Raw genomic sequence first — 20793 nt, 5'->3', positions numbered from 1 at the left:
ACTAGGGCACCTGGGTGGCTCAGCTGGTTAAGCAACTGCCTCTGGCTCAGGTCATGATCCCAGAGTCCTAGGATTGAGTCCGGCATCGGGCTTCCTGCTCAGCAGGGAGACTGCTTCTCTCTCTGACCTTGCCCCTCATCTTCTCTCTCTCTCTCTCTCATTCTCTCTCTCTCAAATAAATACATAAAATATTTAAATAAATAAACAAATTTGGGGGCGCCTGAATGGCTCAGTGGGTTAAGCCTCTGCCTTCGGGCTTGGGTCTTGATCCCAGGGTCCTGGCTCTCTGCTCCACGGGGAGCCTGCTTCCTCCTCTCTCTCTGCCTGCCTCTCTGCCTACTTGTGACCTCTTTCTGTCAAATAAATAAATAAAATCTTTTTAAAAATAAATAAATAAATTCACAACTAAATAATCTTGGATTTTTTCCTTCAAGTTTAATTTCAAAATTCTGTAATTTGAGTTCTTAATCATTAAAAAAGATATTAATTCATTTTTTTAAAAACTAGCAATCAAGTTTTTAACTATTACCTAACTCCTTACCTGTTGTCATGTTTGGACTAAACAGTCCCAGCACTGACACACTAGAGTAGGAGATCAGGTCTTTATGTAATTCCCCATTTAAATACTCTTCTGCTTCTTGGACCGATGTTATGTTCACTGGGCATGAAATCCTGTTGCTGAATGAATAGATAGCTATATTCAAAATTAATTTTTAAGGATACTTTTCAGGTTGCAAAAAAAAAAATAAAACATACTGACACTAACGAACACTATATTCCACAGGGTAAATATCTGACAAAATAAAGACAAATACTATTCTAATTAAAAAAAAAAAAAAACACCCTCATTAAACACAACCTCAACCTCCCCTGAAGTGAAGGAATAAGCTCTCTTCACCTTATCCTGTGATTTCATTTCCTTACTCCTTAACCTATTCAAGGTGTGTCTACAAAGTATGGGAATTAAGTTTATAAACCTCAAAATTTAAAAGTCTTAGGGAGAAGCTGAATACTCACAGCTGGATAAATTTTAGGAGATCTTCAGTTCCTAACATTCCAGTGTAAGACACTGGGGTCTCGCCTTCCTTATACATCTTCACAACAGGAAATTCAGTGACATTTTGCTTAGTACATAAATCAGACCAATCTGCACAGTTCACTCTAGCAAGCAGCATAGTGGATGTGCCTAAACAAGAGGAAATGCACATTTTATAAATATTAATGTAGAAAACTCAGTTGTGTAGACTTAACAACATTTTTACCCCATTCTTTTTTAACCTCTCGTCAGCATGAATGGCTTCTACTGGACACTCTCTTCCCTTGATTTTTGCAATCCCTTCCCCAACTGGCTTATTTTCCCATCTCCTTTGCTGCTCTATTTTTGGGTCCCTTTTCCATATTCATCTGCCAGTAGAGTCTAAGATGTCTGCAGTATTACATCCCTGATACCTGATCAATGCATGAATTTCCAAAGGTGTTCCTAATTTAAAGATTTAAAACAAAAAAACCCAGATTCTCTTAGCTATAGCTACTAGGTACGGGTAGGTATAAAAATTTGATATATGCTGCCACCTTGTGACTGAGTATAAAATATTCTTCATCGTCTTAGATAGAAGTGGTTTTTTCCCCACAAAGTCAACATGAAAAGTTATAGGACTCATGCCTAAAGTATTACAATAGTCTTCCAATTTGGCGTAGTATGATGTAGTAGACCATACCCATACTATGCATTTCTACATTAAGCCCCCTGAACTTCTAAAACAGTCCCTTTATCTGATTATCTAATTACTAAAAGGATTGTTACTCATATAGAACGTCCTAAATGAAAAAGGAAATCAAGTCTTGGGTTGGTTATCTGCTTTTTTATTCTACAAACAAATACAACTCAGAGTCCTTGCACTGAGGGGCCTGGGAGTCTCTTTATTTGTTCATTAATAGAAAAGACTGTAAAGGAATCTGTTTCCATTTCATTTGGTATTGACAAATGGGCTGGGTTGGGGGATAATTCTATTATTCAGGGACATTATCCAATTATTTCTTCATTATGGCTTATATTTTTCTTCCATTCCTTTTTCTTTCTCTTAATTTTTTGCCAATGAGGTTGGAGAACCTTAAAAAAGGAATTTAAATCTTTCCATAGATTGCATCTAGGAAGGAGAAACTGAAAGAGTAACAGGATTTTTTAAAAATATATTAGGAATCACATTATCTGAGACTTAATCACCTCTTCACTTGGGTAATGAAGAAATCAGAAGTTGGATCAAATGTGGTTGAGAAATGAACTGAGGAAAAATGGTTCAAAGTGATTTTTAAAATCTCTTATGTTTTTATTACCATAGAACATGTTATATTTAGGACTGACTTTCTGGAATTAATTTCTTAAGTTCATAAAAGTTCCTAGTATATAAATAAGTTATATACTATTAGCTTATTCATTTATTCAACAATTATTAAACCCCAAATATTCTACAATGTAAGTCAATATGCCAAGTCCATTGAACTAAGTACAAGATATGGTATCTACCTACAAAGAACTTACTAAAAATTGAAAGAACCTGTAAGCTAGTGCCCCAAAAAACTAAATGGTGGATACATTCTTAAAGTAGCTAAAATAATAAGCCTAGTTAATTAGCATAGCTAAGGAAAAAAAAAAAACAAGAAAAACTGTAGGAAAAGGCATATTACAGATATGAAGCATGATACATTCTTATTCAAATGATTATAAAACATTATCCTAATCCAACATTACCTCTCTCTTACTAATATGCCTCCTTACCTCTCCTTATGTCTTCACTAGAACGATGGCATAGGTATTTTGAATTCAAGCCCATTCCTTGAATTCAAGTCTATTCCTTGAATTCTTATTTACCTACCCCTGGATCAGGTTTTCATAGAACAGTTAAAAGACTTTGGCTATTAAAAAATATCCCAGTCCATAAGGAGCTAACTAAACAGCTTTAAGAACACTGAGATCTTAGATCTTTGGTTAGACTGTGAGATTGGGTCTTATCTGTCACATTTTTGTTTAAGGGTATTTAGTACTCATTTAATATTTAATAGTAACTGGCTCAAGAGTAGGCACTCAGTAAATGTTTGCTAAATGAATTCAGCCAAAATGATTACTGGATTAACTGTGTGGCCACAAGTACTTAATACATAGGCTCTCTAACTACTACTGAAGACAGGTCCATGAAAAGAACCAAGATGAATGCTTCTGAGCATTTCTGAAACTTATGGTTCATTAATGTAATGTTGGAGACACAAATATAAAACATGAAATTTTACATGGTTTTCTTCATCTTTAGCATGATAGAGTTTTACAAATAGCTATAGCTTAAAATCAAGAAAATAAGCATGTATACCACATTACATACCTTTTAATTTAATTGCCAAATCGATATAGGACTGCAGAAATGCCATGGATACTGCTTGCCCTACATTAAAATAAAAAATTCAACAGATACTGCAACATGCGTATCTCCAAAGCATCCGCAACTATACATTTACAATCATACTGATTTATAGGATTTCCCAAAACTGTTATTCCTTCATAAGAAATATTCTAATATATGGTACCCAATAGTATGCAATCATTTAAGAGGATTCTAAATGCAACTAATTTTCTGCACTCATAATGCAAGGAAAATAGTTGAAGGGCTTTTTCTTGAAGTTAAAAGGAGTATATGTCTTAGAGATCCATAAGACTGTTAATATATTAAAAACATCAGCATGAATTGGTAATTTTTCTAAATTAGTAAATTAGTAAATGTTTCAATATGTGCAGCCTAGTTGGGACATATGAACACTATGCCATTCTACAACATGCAATATACAGAATGCAAAAATAAAATCCACCCACTTTGAATCCTCTAATACATAATATTCCCTGACTCTGAAGACTCATACTCACAACCAGCATAGAAAAGCACTATGCTATCAGAAGCCACTACTGTCGTGTTAAAAGTCTCTTCTGTCAGTTCCACCGTGAGTTCCAAAGGCAACCGTCTCTTCCTATCTCTGTAAACAGTTTCTGCCACTTCATCATCTTGAATATCTAAAATGTTCAAAAATAAATTAATGTATATTTTAATGCATAACTTATATAAATACAAATTCTACTGTATGACAAGCACTGTGATGGACAGTAGGGAAAACAGTAAACAAAACAGACTTAGTCCCTGACCACGTGGAGCTCCTATTTACAGAAAAGTCAGACAATAAACTCATCACTGAATAAACACATAGTTGTAACTTGTGTCAGTTTAAGGAAAGAAAATGGTACCTGAGACATTGTAATAGGGAGATTCAGATCCAGAGAGCCAAAGCCTTCCAGCTAGAGAATCCAAACTTTTTAGAAAAATGTCTTAGACAAAAGGAAAAATATATATGAAGGCTCTAAGACATAAAAGAGCCCAACACAGGGTTTGATCTCATGACCCTGAGATCATAACCTGTGCCAAAATCAAGAATTGGACACTTGACGAATTAAGCCACCCAGGTGCCCCAATTATGCTCATTTTTTATTTTTATGTTTTCAATTTTTTATTTAATTAACATATACTCTATTATTAGTTTCTAAAGTAGAATTCAGTGAGTCATCAGTTGCATATAATACCCAGTGCTCATTAAGTTAATTTTAAAAGGAGAATCCTTATATTTTTGAAATGTACAGGGAAATCTTTTTGGATGAAACTCTATATTTGGGATTTGCAACAAAATAATAAGGGTGGGCAGTGACTGGAACAGGATAGCAATGCATTGATGGTGGTTGGGTGGGGCCAGGTAATGGATACCAGGAGATTTGTTCTATTATCCTGCTTACTTTATGCTAAGTTCATAATTCTTTATAATAACACATTACAAAGAAAGGAATGGAGGAAGACAATTTACAAATGAGAGTATTATTTTCATATGATTTCTAATACTATAAAGTAAAAATACTAGATCTGAATTACAGTGCATCTCCACAGGTTTCAGCCATGAGACTCTAGTCAGTCACATTACTCTCCCTTAGTGTTAAATCTGAAACATAAGAGTTATACTACACTATCTTAAAGGAACTTTAAAACCTCATGACACTAACAAGTTACAACTTCAATACCAAAATTAATAAAGGCCTATTTTCCTATTTACTATATTTTTTCCTTCTTATTCACATATTTTCATTTCCTTCCAGTTCTTTCTTATTTTCTTTTTTTTTTTAAGATTTTATTCATTTATTTGACAGATAGATCACAAATAGGTAGAGAGACAGAGAGAGAGGAGGAAGCAAGCTCCCTGTTGAGCAGAGAGCACGATGCGGGGCTCGATCCCAGGACCCTGAGATCATGACCTGAGCCAAAGGCAGAGGCTTTAACCCACTGAGCCACCCACGCGCCCCCCTTTCTTATTTTCTAATCCATTCTTGTCCTCTTCTTCCAACATCTCCCTGCTAAACCACAGATTCTTCATCTACGAAATGAGGGGGACATCAGCCAACTCAATCAAAGTAAATAATGTGTAGGAGAATAGCCCTGAAACTACATTATACTTCAAAAACATAAGCAATAAGTATAATAAAAAGGAATGAAATGGGTTAAAACAAGAAGTTTTAAATGTTACTGAAATGTACTCCCAAATTGTTAAGAATCAGATTTATTTACAATTACAAATCCAACAATATTTACTAGAATTTCATATCCTTATAGGAAAAAGAAAAGTAAAATACCAAGTTGTGGCTCCTAGGTTATTTTTTCTAAACATGGAAGAGACGAGGAGGGCTGAAAGAACCGATTTAGAAGATAAAGGCACAGATGTGGAAAGCTAGAAGCCTGGCATGTAACAATGAAATGTATTACACTCAACAAAATATAGCATCCTTACCTTTTCTATCAAATTAACTTGATAAGATATTATTCAAAATAGGTTTCTCCAGGTATTTTCATATTCTTAACTGTCAAAACATTCTATGAGAAAGTTAATTCACTGAAATTTCACTGATCTTATGGGTGCCAAGCATAAATAGGGGGTGGAGGGGGAAGAAGCATCACAAAACTTATTACCCATATCTGGACTTGCCATGTCCTCATCTTCATCTTCTTGTATTTCTTCAATGTGCATATTACTTTCCACACGGGATATTATTAAATCAACATCATGTAAGACCAAAAATTCCACTGGCACTCCCTAGAAATACATTCATTTTTAAAATCATGACTAAAAATATGCCATTTTAATAAAAATGTTTTACTTGTTTGATATTAAAATGAAACTAAATCTTTAGAACTCCAGTTTTAAAATTAAATAAAACAAAAAAGGGAATTCCATAATCATTATAGAAAGAATCCAAAGCATATTTTATCTAAAGATAGTGTATACTAAAGAAAGAAAAGGGCAAAAAACAACTAGTCGTCTCACTTGCCTGTCATAATTACATTATACTGAAGTCTGCAACATTTCACACATAACAGCATGTCCCAACTCAATATAAAAGGAATACATACACACACACACACAACTTAATCATAAACAGAACCAATCAAAATTATTTAGATATTCCACAGATATATTCAAAATAGTATCTCATCCTATAACAATTCTGCTAAAATTTAGCTAAAAACATTTAAAACTACAATTTGCCCCAGGTATTTTAAGAATACCAAATCTAACCCATTGAGATTATTCCATTGTAATCTCTTTCACTAATACCCAACTATCGCATCTTAAAAACATGAAATTTTAGACCACTAGATTATTTTAATAAATCATTCTTGACTGTAACTGTGCATGAGAATAAAGCTATAAAATAACTCTAAAGTGTGTTTGTTCTTTGATATCACATATTCATCTTTTTAATATTACAAAGTGAGCAACTTGTTACTTCTGTGGAAATAATAATGGGGTTAAAATGTATAATGATGAAAGTCAAACCAAATTTGTTTGGAGTATACATAGATATTGTGGTAATAAACTTTTTTATTCAAATACAATACCCACAAAGGAAGAACACAAATTATAAGTGTGTAGTTTGATGAATTTTTACAGAGCTGATACACTTATATAACCACCACACAGGTTAAGATACAGAGCATTACCCAGCACACCCAGAGGCCATCTCCTTGCCTCTCCCTGTCATCACCATCCCCCAAAGGTAATCACTATTCTGACTTTCATCACCATCTATAAATTTTGCCAGTTTGAAATTTACATACTAGAATTATATACAGCTTATAATCTTTCTGTGACAACATTTCCCTTCTTTTGCTCAACACTATTTGTGAGGTATATTCAGGTTACATTCAAAAGCAGTTTATTCTTTTCCAATGATGAATACATTGTACGAATATACTAGTATGTACCATATGCATGTATGTGTTTATCCACTCTATTGCTTAAGGATGTATGTTATTTCCAGCTTTGGACCATCATAAATACTAACTGCTAGGAACATTACTATAGCTGTCTTTTGGTGCACGTGTATACACATTTCTGCTGGGCAATGCTTAGGAATGAAACAGCTGGTTCATGTGATATATACATAGCCTCAGCTTTAGGAAGCACTGCCAGATATATTTCCAATTTTCATTATACTAATTTACTCTCCTACCAAAAGTTCTTGTAACTCTACCTTCTTACAAACACTTGCTATTGTTACTTCTTAAATTTTTAGCCATTCTGGGGGGTAAGTACTGGTATCTCTAGTGGTTTTGTTTGCATTTCTATCTACAGTCTATTTGCTAATTGGATAAGGGAAATGCATCTTTTATGATGGAGAAAATTAACTGTCTCTACCCTAATTCAGTAATCAAAGCTAGCATCATTATGTGAGAAAACCAGACATCCTCCATGTTAGGATAAGATAAAATACAAATGAACCAGAAGTATGAAGTATTCTTACCCAGAATGTTTAATGGAGCTAGGCAATCTGACTTCCAGTTTTTAGGAAACATAAGGGAACAAAGGAGCAAGGCAGACAAAAGCAAAAGAGACAAATCCAAAATATGGAAACCCTGGCCAGTTTATCTAAAAGGCACTATCATGGGGGAAAAGAAGACATTGAGACATTTAAGAAACACACCAAATGCAATTCATAATCCTTAACTAAATTTTGGTTCACAAAAAACATCTATAGAAAATAATTTTAAGATGAGAAAATTGGAGTAGGAATTGGCTATGAGATTACACTATGATATAACAAGTTACTGTCAATTTTGTTAAGTGTGATAATAAGATTGTGGTTATATATAGAAGAACAACAATAATTTTTAGAGTTTCATGCTAGATATTTATGGGTAAATGTCATTATATCAAGTATTCTTTGGAATGTTTCAGAAAAAGTGACAGGTGAAACAAACAGAATAAAATATTAATTGCTGAATCTAGGTAGTAAGATATGGTTGTTCATTTTTTTCCTACTTTTCAATTTGGTAGATTTTATTAAAAAAAGAAAAAAAGCTCTGAAGAAAGGAATTAAAAAAGGGCTTTTAAAAACTCAGGTACTGGGGCGCCTGGGTGGCTCAGTGGGCTAAGCCACTGCCTTCGGCTTGGGTCATGATCTCAGGGTCCTGGGATCGAGTCCCACATTGGACTCTCTGCTCAGTGGGGAGACTGCTTCCCTTCCTCTCTATCTGCCTGCCTCTCTGCCTACTTGTCATCTCTCTCTGTCAAATAAATAAATAAAATCTTTAAAAAATAAATAAATAAATAAATAAATAGAAATAAAAATAAAAACTCAGGTACTAAGAAATATCCTAGGCATTAACACTTTCCCTCATAATACTATGCTGAAACACAAACAACTCTTCTCCTCAGGGCTTCTGCACATGTGTCCTCTCGGCCTAGAAGACTCTTTCCCCACATATCCACAGGCATATTCCTTTGCTTTATTGTTTCTAATCAGTGAGGTCTTCCAAGACTACTCTCTCACCTTACCTTGATTTTTTTTTCCATTGTCTTTAATACCATCTGAAATTCTAGCTATACTGGTTTTGTATTTGTCTCCTGCCACTAGAATATTAGCTCCATGAGGGCAAAAACTTGCTTTTGTTCACTGTTACATCCTCAGCCTAGGCCTGTGCCTGAAACAAAGCAGGTACACAATAAATACTTATGGAAAGGATAAATGGATGAGTATTAGTATTAGTATTAGTATTTATTGATCCAATACAAATGTATTGGATCCTGTGCTAATTTAGCACTTTCCATTATTTCTTTTAATATACTGACCCAACAACTCATTAAAGTAGGTTTATTATTATTAACCCTTCTTTACAATGAAAAAGAAAGAGAGAGAGAGAGAGAGAGACATATAGAAGTCAAGTAATTTGCCCAGAGTTACAAAGTGGGATTTGAACTAGGCAGTAAGATTCTGTAGCATAAACTCTTAATACTATATTGCTAATTAGTGCCCTAGGAAAAAAATTCTGAAGAACTAACACAATACTAAATGATATGTTTTAAACTCACTATACAAGGCTTATAATACAGTAATATAAGCATACAATACTATCTATACAACCAGTTCTATACTTTAAGGACCCTCAAACCCTTTGCCTGGAAAGGAGAGAGAAAGAATGATTATACCAACCCAGAATGAACATTATTGCCCTGATGAGAAGGTTAAAAAAAAAATTACACTGAATTTAATAAAGAGATTCATAGAAAAGACTCATCTATCCTTTACAGAAAATATCTTCACAGAGATAGCTATCTTATTACCTATCTTACTGCATGTTATACATTACTATATTACTATATTTTAGCAATTACTATATTTTACTGTATTTTAATAATTTAAGACATCAAACTCAGAAACCATCATGAATTTTAATTTTTCCAAAAAACCTATTTCCTAATAATAAATATTATAATTTCTTATTTAAGGATCTTGACCTATCAGCAAAAAAACAGCTTCAGAAATACTCTTTCCATGACCTAGCCAAAAAGCAGAACATACTAGCCCCATACTACATTTGAACAATACTACAGTTTTCAAAGTATTTTCCTATTTTGTCTTATAAATTTCTTGTAAGTTATAAGGGAAGGTTTTGCAAATATTTCACAAATGAGAAAACTGAGCTTGACGAAGTTAATTTATTAATCCAGTCCCAGAACCAAAGGAACAGAATCCAGTCTTCTAACCATTGACCTGGTATTCATGCCATAGCCCTAGGCAAGAGAATTTAAGTTTAAATTATCAGGCAGTTCAGGGGCCCCTGGCTGGCTGGCTCAGTCGGTAGAGCACCCAATTCTTGATCTTGGGATCATTAGTTTGAGCCCTATGTTGGGTGTAGAGATCAGTTAGGTCAATTTAAAAAAAAAATTTTTTTAACTGGCAGTTCAAAAACACATCAATTATTCAGCATATTTATATAATATTTTGAAATGTGCAGAATTAAAGAGTTCTTAACAATTAAAAAAAATTTTAAGAAACATAAGAAAAAGGAACATTAACAGAAATTTACAAAGGCAAATAAACGGGAATAAGCTTTTAAAAATGTTCAACCTCACGAGTAATCAAAAATATGCAAATTAAAACAGGAACTTTGTGGGTTGAGAAGATTTTTTTTTTTAACATGATGATGCTCAGTAGTGGCAAAGTGTATGAACAACAAGGAATTCCAAATCTTGCTGGTTTCTCGAAGGCAATTTGACGATGTATTCTAACAGCCTTAAAAAATCCCATTTCGGGGCGCCTGGGGGGCTCAGTGGGTTAAGCCGCTGCCTTCGGCTCAGGTCATGATCTCAGGGTCCTGGGATCGAGTCCCTCATCGGGCTCTCTGCTCAGCAGGGAGCCTGCTTCCTCCTCTCTCTCTCTCTCTCTCTGCCTGCCTCTCTGCCTACTTGTGATCTCTCTCTGTCAAATAAATAAATAAAATCTTTAAAAAAAAAAAAATCCCATTTCCTTTGACAAACTTCACCTCCAGAAATTTAGCCAAAGGAAAGAACCAGTGATATTCAAAACAGCGTACAAAGGCAGGCATCATAGCACAATAGCAAGTAATTAGATATAATTTTATGTGACAGGTAGGATATATAGCATGATCTTAATTTTCTTAAAATATATATATATATTTATGAACATGAGAAAAGAGACAGACTAACAAATGGAAAAAAAAAAAAGAACACCAAAATGTTAACAGCCATAATCTTTGAATAGTGACAATTTATAGAATTTGGTTTCTATAATAAGCTTATATTATTTTATGACCACACATTTGAACTTTCTTTAAATAAGCAGACATTGTAGAGCAATACATAAAATAACTAACCTCTTCTGCTCTTCTGAAGACCACATTAGCATGCTGAGGAATGTCCACTTCTGAAGAGTCCCTTTTTCAAAATGGAAATAAATGTTTTATATGGCTGATCTGAAGAACAGTCATCCAGGATGTCAACATAAAAGAGAACTATAAGTTCTTACACTAAAAACAATTTATGAAAAAAGATTACAATTTACTGAGTTTGAGATATTTTAGATATAAATAGAGACTAGATGTTCCAGTCTCCATCTCCATCTTCATTTAGCGAAGTTTAAAGGTCTAAATTTTAACCAAGCTAATAATTAATATACAGACTTTAGCTCAACAACTGGTTCTAACTATATTAAAATTTACTAGAGATCTAAGTTTATTTACAAGTGAAGATATTACCACATTTTAAAAAGAGAAAAATTCTAGTGCTTTGCTAAATACAGTGAATACATAATGTTTAAGATACCTTAACAAGAGCAGAACTCCTGCTTTCCCCAGAAGTCGCCAAGCAACCCATTCTGCAGTCCTTCTATCAGCTTCATATGTCGCTTGCTGACTAACAATAAAAACCAGTGGTAATCCTAGTTGGAGATGAACAGTTGAAACCTGTTGAGGGTCTTCAGCAACTTCGGTCTTCATTTAAAAAAAAAAAAAACAAAATGTCTTCACTGTGTGAAAACAGGGTTCCAACATTTGGATTTAAATTCTAATTCTTATTAATGAAGTCATGCATTAAAAAAAAAACCAACTACAAGCCCATGAAATAAATCTAATAGTGACAGAAATGACCTCATTATTTCCTAAGGTTAATCCTCCCGATGTACCTATATACTTAAAGCATTATAAAACTAATGTATTTACAAGGAGTTAAACATGAAATCACAACCCCAAGGAATAAGAGCATTATAAAGAAATTAAAAAAAATAAAATAAAATAGTGTAGTATTGATAAAGAGATATTTCAAGGGAAATAGAAAGACGAAAAAAATTCTTTCATATAAAAATTTAACATGTAATGACGTATTACAAAACAAGAGGAACATCTGAGTTAGGACAGCAGCTTGAATATATACATCTAATTTTACTCCCTCCAGTAATCCCAGGGAAAGTATAGCAGGAAGATCTTCTTGAAAGGAGATAAACATACATATGTGAAGAAAGGAAAACAAAAAAGGCAAACATTTTTTGGAAGCTGAAGAACAGAATAATAACTGACTTAGGAGAATCTAACAAAGCAAAACAGTAAGCCAGGAGAGAGAAAGCTAAGAAACAGTTCAATCAAGTACAGCATCCCTATAATTGCTCAGGGTTTTTCAGTGCCTGGTGTCTCTGGAACCAGGAGAGAAATACTGGAGGGCAGTAGCAGGAAGGCTCTGAAATAAGGAGGAATACACGTAAAAGCTTTGGAGGAGTTAGATACTGAGATTCCCCTCCAATTCCATTGAGTTTAGGCAACTATTCCTCCCTCACACCAGAAGAAATCTGGGGGTGACTTCAGAAAATCTCAGAGTGTGAATGCCATGCCAAAAGTGGGGGCATTAAGTAACCAAATGCTAAGATGCCCCCAACTCCCTACCCACTCATTTCCCAGAATAAAAGTGGCCAGACTTCTGTCCTCTGGGCAGAAGATGGGAAGATCCTTTTCTGAGAATCATTAAGCCCAAGAAAAAGCCTGAGGATACTGACATTAGGGTTCTCCAAAAAGCAGCCCAGGTCTAATCACCCTATAGAATTCACAATTAACAAGTCTCATGTACATCCCTAGAACTTCCAATCAGCTTTTAAGGTTCATCTTCTAAATCACAAACAGATATCCAAGGAGTAACATGCATCTGAGGGAAGCCTCTAACATAAAAGATAGAACCCAGAACAAAGAGAAAAACAGATAACATGGAGACAACACAGACTATTCAGGAAGCAGATTCAGAAAACCACCCCTGATAATCTCCAGGTGATGGGAAGATACTGCATCCATAAAGAAATAAAAATTAAAATTGAACAAATCTGCCAGAAAGTACATACAGCAAAAGATGGAAAATAGGAGAAAATGTAATAAAGGTGAAGACTGGTTCAAGAGGTCCAATGTCCAAATGGGAGCCCCAGAAAGAGAGAAGGGAGAAAAAATAAGGGAAGAAATCGCCACTGAAATAAACACAAAAGTTTCCCATGACTGAAGGAACATGAATTGCCAGACTGAAAGAGCCTACTGAGTAACCAAATAGTGAATAAAAGTAGATATACAGGAAGATCCCTTCTTGCAAGCTTTACAATTATTGACGATTTTTTTTAATCCTAAAAGTTTCTAGAGAAAAATTGATGTTTACCCATGATAGGTCAAATTCCAAAATGGTCCCCGAGATTCCTGGTGCACCAATCTTGCATAATCCCAGTCCCTAAAATAGCCATTCCCTTGATTAGGTTCCATTATAGAAACTGTCATGGCACAATGCAGTGGGATTGTCCTGCTGGCTCTGACGGAAGAAGCTGTAATTTTTTGAGAAGGCCCTGTGGCTAGGACCTGTGAACAGCCTGTAGAAGCTAAGAGCAACACCAGCCAATGAGCAGCAAGAAAGTGGGGACCTTGTCCTACAATCACATTGAACTGAATTATACCAAAGCCTGAATAGGTAGAACAACCTGAAGAAACAGTTGGAGAACAATCAATATTTCAACATTAAAAACTGAAAACGAGAAATAAGCAGTAAGGGTAGAGATCTGGCAAGGAGCCAAATCATTAAAAACCATTACCTCTTCCTAAGGAAGTGTGGCTTTCTTCTGTAAATGAATTGAAACCATTTAGAAATTGTACAAAATATTTTAACATGTGTGTTTAAAAATATTACTCTACCAGCAAAGGCAAGTATGAACTTAAAGGAGTGGGGAGAAAAAAAGGGAGGTATAGAGACCACATCAGTTACTTTACTAAAATAGAACATGAGAGATGGTGAAAACCTCAATTAAGGCATTGGCTGTTAGAATGAAGAATTCAAAAGATATTTAAGATGTAAAATTAGATGTGGGGAGATGCAGGATTTGAGAATGATTTCCCAGGTTTCTGCTATGAATGACTTGATAGTAAATTAAGGGATAATGGAGAAAGAACAGATGGTGGACAAGGACAACACATAGATGTTGGGCATACTAAGCTTAAGGAGAGAAACATCTAATTAGTAGTTAATTATATGGATCAGGAAATCCAAAGAAAAATTTACCTGAAAGTTCGGATTGGAGACTCAGTATAGTTAATGCTATAGAAACAGATAAGATCACCTAAAGAGTGTTTTCTGGCCATCTATCACTGTGTGTGTGTAGCAAAGTACTCCAAAACCCAATGACTTAAAATAACAAGAATCGCTTATTTTGATTGTATATCTGCAAGCTCATCTCTGATCCATGTAGCATTAGCAGGGCCTTTGGACAGGAGGCAAAAGGTCTGCTTTAAAGATGGCTCATTCAGGATCCCTGGGTGGCTCAGTTGGTTAAGGATCTGCCTTTGGCTCAAGTCATGATCCCATGATCCTGAAATCCAGTCCTGCATTGAGCTCCTTGCTTCACAGGCAGCCTGCTTCTCTCTCTCTACCCCACTCCCCTGCTCGTGCTCTCTCTCTGACAAATAAGTAGAATCTTTAAAAAATAAAGTGGACAGAGAGGCAAGATGGTGGAGGAGTAGCAGACTGAAATGACATCAGGTCCCAGGAGTTCAGCTAGATAGTTAACAAACCATCTGAACACCTACAAACTCAACAAGAGATAGAAGAGAAGAAGAGCAGCAATTCTAGGAACAGAAAATCAACAACTTTCTGAAAGGTAGGACATGCAGAGAAGTGAATCCGAAGCAACAGGAAGATAGACTGCAGCGGGAGGGGCCGGCTCCCAGCAAGCAGTGGAGCAGCAGAGCACAAAATCAGAACTTTTAGAAGTTTGCTCCACTAAGGGACATCGTTCCAGAGGCAAAGCAGAGTAGAGCCCTCATGGGGACAGTGTGGTCTCAGTTCCCGTAGGGTCACAGAAAGATTGGAGGTGTCTGAGTGTAACAGAGCTCGCAGGTATTGGAGCAGGGAAGCCACTACAGAGACAAAGACGAGGAGTGAGCTCTCAGCTCGGGGTTACCTTAAACCGTGAAACCCGGCACAGTCGAGCCACTGCTCTTCGAGCAGGGATTCCACAAGTGCCAGATCCAGAGAGGACCGCCCCCCCCAGGAGGAGTGGCACAGGAATGTGTGGCAGGAATCTGCTGGGTTTGAAGACTCCAAATGGAGCTGTGTGCCAGAGACAGAAATGCTCAGTCACAGGCTGGGTGAGCACAGAGCGAAGCTGGAAACCAGGAAGACAGGAGTAACTGCTTTTCTTTGAGGGCACACTGAGGAGTGGGGCCCTGAGCTCTCAGCTCCTCTGGGCTGGAAATTGGGAGGCCGCCATTTTTATACCTGAGCTGTAGGGAAACGTTCAGGGAACAAAAGATCCCAAGAGTGAACCAGAGCATATTACTTAGCCTGGCCCCTGGCAAGGGCAGTGCAATTCCACCCCAAATGTCAAAAACATTTGATAATCACTACAAAAGGACACCCCCACCCCACCCCACCCCCCGCAGAAGATCAGCAAGAACCTCCAGCCAAGACCAAGCTGACTGAACAAGCAGAACAACAGAACTCCAGAGCTAGGAGAAAGTAATGCATAGGATTCATGGTTTTTTTCCCCATCATCCTTTAGTCTTGAAAAGTTAAATTGTTTTTAATTTTACTTTTTTTCTTATTCTATTTTTTAACTTTTCCTCTTTCCTCCTATAACATTTTTAAACTAGTTTATCTTAACAATAGCTTTCTTTTAAAAAAACATCTTTTTAGGGGCGCCTGGGTGGCTCAGTGGGTTAAGCCGCTGCCTTCGGCTCAGGTCATGATCTCAGGGTCCTGGGATCGAGTCCCACATCGGGCTCTCTGCTCGGCAGGGGGCCTGCTTCCCTTCCTCTCTCTCTGTGATCTCTTCCCTTCCTCGCTCCTACTGTGATCTCTCTCTGTCAAATAAATGAATAAACTCTTTAAAAAATAAAATAAAAAAAAAAATAAAAAAAACATCTTTTTAAACCTTCATTATTACAGTCATATTTTATCCCTTCATTGTATTGGACTTTATTTTTTGAATACATATAGGTTTTTTTTAAATTTGGGGATATAATTTCTTCTAATAAATCAAAATATACCCTAAATCTAGCATATGGCTTTATTCTAGTCTCCAGCCTGAGCACATTTTTTTTCTTTTTCCAACCAACTTAGAGTTTTTTTTTTAATTTTCATCTTTATAGCATATTCTACCCCTTCATCGTGTTTACCCTTATTTTTGTATATATATAAGTTTCTCTTTCTTTAAAATTTTTGGAGGTAGTTTCTTCTAAGAGACCAAAATACACCCAAAACTCAAATGGGTGGCTCTGTTCTATTCACCAGTCTAAAATAAATAAATAAATAAACAAACAAACAGATATATATATATATATATATATATATTTTTTTTTTTTTTTAAATTTCTATTTCTTTTTTCCCCCTTACTTCTCCCCCTGGTTTTGGGTCTCTTCTGATTTGGTTAGCATAATTTTTCTGGGGTCTTTGCCACCCTTTTAGTATTTTATTCTCTCGTTCATATATTCTTATCTGGATAAAATGACAAGGTGGAAAAACTCACCACAAAAAAAAAGAACAAGGGGCAGTACTAAAGGCTAGGGACCTAATCAATACAGACATTAGTAATATGTCACAACTAGAGTTCAGAACGATAATTCTCAAGGTGCTAGGTGGGCTTGAAAAAGGCATGGAAGATACTAGAGAAAAACTTCCAGGAGAAATAAAATCCCCTTCTGGAGAAATAAAAGAACTAAATTCTAACCAAGTTGAAATTTTTAAAAGCTATTAATGATGTACAATTAAAATTGGAGGCTCTTACTGCCAGGATAAATGAGGCAGAAGAGAGAATTAGTGATATAGAAGATCAAATAACGGAGAATAAAGAAGCTGAGCAAAAGAGAGACAAACAACTACTGGACCACAAGGGAAGAATTTGAAAGAGAAGTGATACCATAAGATGAAACAATATTAGAATAATTGGGATTCCGGAAGAAGAAGAAGAAAGAGAGAGGGGGGAGAAGGTATATTGGGGCAAATTATAGTAGAGAATTTCCCTAATGCAACAAAGAAAACAAGCATCAAAATCCAGGAGGTGCAGAGAATCCCCCTCAAAATCAATAAAAATAGGTCCACACCCTGTCATCTAATAGTAAAACTTACAAGTCTTGGTAACAAAGAGAAAATCCTGAAAGCAGCTCAGGACAAGAAGTCCATAACGTACAATGGTAGAAATATTAGACTGGTAGCAGATTTATTCACAGAGACCTGGCAGGCCAGAAAGAACTGACATGATATATTCAGAGCACTAAATGAGAAAAATATGCAGCCAAGAATACTATATCTAGCTAGGCTATCATTGAAAATAGAAGGAAAGATAAAAAGCTTCCAGGACAAACAAAAACTAAAAGAATTTGCAAACACCCAACCAGCCCTACAGGAAATATTGAAAGGGGTCCTCTATGCAAAGAGAGAACCTAAAAGTAACATAGACCAGAAAGGAACAGAGACAATATACAGTAACAGTCATCTTACAGGCAATACAGCAGCACTAACTTCCTATCTTTCACAATAGTTACCCTGAATGTAAATGGGCTAAATGCCCCAATCAAAAGACACAGCATATCAGAATGGATAAAAAGCAAAACCCATCAATATGCTGTCTAGAAGAAACTCATTTTAGACCCAAAGACACCTCCAGATTTAAAGTGAGGAGGCGGAAAACAATTTACCATGCTAATGGACATCAAAAGAAAGCTGGGGTGGCAATCCTTATATCAGATAAATTAGATTTTAAGCCAAAGACTCTAATAAGAGATGAGGAAGGACACTGTATCATACTTAAAGGGTCTGTCCAATAAGAAGATCTAACAATTTTAAATATCTATGCCCTTAACATAGGAGCAACCAACTATATAAACCAATTAATAACAAAATCAAAGAAACACATAGAAAATAATGCAACAATAGTAGGGGACTTTAACACCCCCCCCTCACTGAAATGGACAGATCATCTAAGCAAAAGATCAACAAGGAAATAAAGGCCTTAAATGACACACTGGACCAGATGGACATCACAGATGTATTCAGAACATTCCATCCCAAAGCAACAGAATACACATTCTTCTCTAGTGCACATGGAACATTCTCCAGAATAGATCACATCCTGGGTCACAAATCAAGTCTCAACCAGCACCAAAAGATTGGGATCATTCCCTGCATATTTTCAGACCACAGTGCTCTGAAGCTAGAAATCAATCACAAGAGGCAAGTTGGAAAGAACTCAAATACATGGAGGCTAAAGAGCATCTTACTACTAAGGAATGCATGGGTCAACCAGGAAATTAAAGAATGTAGTGATCCAAAGGGAAACGTGCACCCGAATGTATTATAGCAGCAAAATCCACAATAGCCAAACTATGGAAAGAACCTAGATGTCCATCAACAGAAGATGTGGTATATATATATATAATGGAATACTATGTAGCCATCAAAAGACACGAAATCTTGCCATTTGCAATGATGTGGATGGAACTAGAGGGTATCACGCTGAGAGAAATAAGTCAATCAAAGAAAGACAATTATCATACAATCTTCCTGATATGAGCAAGTTGAGAGGCAGAGTGGGGGGCTTGGAGGGTACGGAAGGAAAAAATGAAACAAGATGGGATCGGGAGAGAGACAAACCATAGACTCTTAATCTCACAAAACAAACTGAGGGTTGCTGGGGTAGGGTGGAGAGGGTGGTTGGGTTATGGTTGGGTTATGGGGAGGGTATGTGCTATGGTGAGTGCTGTGAAGTGTGTAAGCCTGACGATTCACAGGTCTATACCCCTGGGGCAAATAATACATTATATGTTAATAAAAATAATTTTTTAAAAAACGTTCACAAAAGAGGTCTTTCCTTAACCATGATGTGGTCTTTGTGATCTTGGAGTGGTCACAGTTCATTAAAACTACCACAGAATATTTCCACTTACACATGGTTATATTTGGATTTCAATACAACAATATTTCCAGGCATTAAAATGTCATCTCATGAACAGTGTATCTTCTATTCTACCTTTAATAAGCAAATACTCCTAAATCCCCCTCAGTGAAAGCAATAGGTCTAAGGAAAGGGAAAAAGATAGAGTTCATCTAAGTAAAATGCATAACTGTAATAAATTTTACATGTGAATGACCTAATATATTAAAATAAGAAACATACAGGGCGCCTGGGTGAGTCTGTTGGCTGAGCCACCAGCTCCTGGTTTCAGCTTAGATCATGATCTCAGGGTCATGGGATCAAGCCTAGCATTGGGATCCGTGCTCTGCATGGAGTCTGGGTTGGATTCTCTCTCTCCCTCTGCCTCTGTCCCTCCCCCTGCTTATGCGTGCTCTCTCTCTCTCAAAACAGATAAATGAAATCTTTAAAAAAATAATAAAATAAAATAAAATATGAAACATACCAAAAGAGGAGCTTCCATTGTCTTAATAAATCTATGTATATTCAATGTAGTCAGTGGTGGTTCCATCAGTGTTCTTCTACATTGCTCAGTCAAATCCAAGACTTGTTTACAATGAAAAAAGTAGAGATGTGCATTTTCAATATCCTCAGTGCTACAAATAAAAAATTAGGGACAGATTCATTTGAAGAAGTTCAATGTATTATCTTTCTACCATTCAGAAAGACATAGTTCAAATATCCTTAAGTCTCATGTGTTTTAGTTACTGTTTTAAGTAAAAATCTAAAACAGTAAAACAAAATAAAATGGACCTAAGCAAAAAAGAAGATACAGTTTTAGAGTTGTATTAGCAATTTTTTCCCTAAACTTCTAAATTAGGTTATAGTCAGGTCCACACAATTTTTTTTTTTTTAAATAAAAGACTGTCACCTTGAGGACAAGGAGATTATCTTCGAATGTAGTTGCTTTTCTAGAGCTATGCTAAATAAAGCCTTGTAACACAAATTTTCTAGGTTTAATTTAAACTCAAATCTGTTTTGAATAAACTTCAGCCAAAACATGCCTTAAGATAGAAACCATGTGACAGTTTGTGGGAGTTTGTGAGTTAGTATCTGAAATATTACAAAACTCAGCAAATATGGCTTATAATTTGAGTTCTGGCATCCCTTCAGTAAGAGAATTCAAAGATAAACTTATAGTGGGTAAGTAAAGTTTGCCAAAATTAAAATAGCATTTAAAAAATCTCCATATGGCATTAGCAGGGTTTGGCAAAATACTGCAAATTTTTATTTTTAAAATGTTATTTTAATTCTTGATACATGCTCAAACTGAGATCTGAGGTTCACTGATTTCAAATTTAATTACAAACTAAATTCTAATAGATTCAATGGTTAAAGAAACAATCAGTCAAGGACTATAAAGCCTATTCTGTGTTAGGCCCTATACCATATACAAAAGACTAAGATGAGTAAGATGATTCAAATCCTTGAGGGGCTTATTATAA

General features: G+C 35.6%; 1 protein-coding gene across 4 annotated transcripts in view; it reads right to left on the bottom strand.

Annotated features, from left to right (window-relative positions):
- TXNDC16 (thioredoxin domain containing 16) overlaps window positions 1-20793 on the bottom strand; it is a 106874-nt gene that overhangs the window by 31914 nt on the left and 54167 nt on the right. For all 4 annotated transcript variants that reach the window (XM_082735167.1, XM_082735168.1, XM_082735166.1 and 1 more), the window contains 8 exons: window positions 19794-19944; window positions 11698-11864; window positions 11250-11310; window positions 6042-6165; window positions 3911-4054; window positions 3375-3434; window positions 1018-1186; window positions 542-678 (listed from right to left, as the gene is read on the bottom strand). In XM_082735167.1, coding sequence (XP_082591293.1) covers window positions 542-678; window positions 1018-1186; window positions 3375-3434; window positions 3911-4054; window positions 6042-6165; window positions 11250-11310; window positions 11698-11864; window positions 19794-19944 — 1013 coding nt within the window. The remainder of the gene's footprint in view (window positions 1-541; window positions 679-1017; window positions 1187-3374; window positions 3435-3910; window positions 4055-6041; window positions 6166-11249; window positions 11311-11697; window positions 11865-19793; window positions 19945-20793) is intronic.

This window comes from Mustela nivalis, assembly GCF_964662115.1.
Source record: "Mustela nivalis genome assembly, chromosome: 6".
Taxonomy (NCBI): domain Eukaryota; kingdom Metazoa; phylum Chordata; class Mammalia; order Carnivora; family Mustelidae; genus Mustela; species Mustela nivalis.
This window is presented reverse-complemented; position numbering and strand designations above follow the sequence as displayed.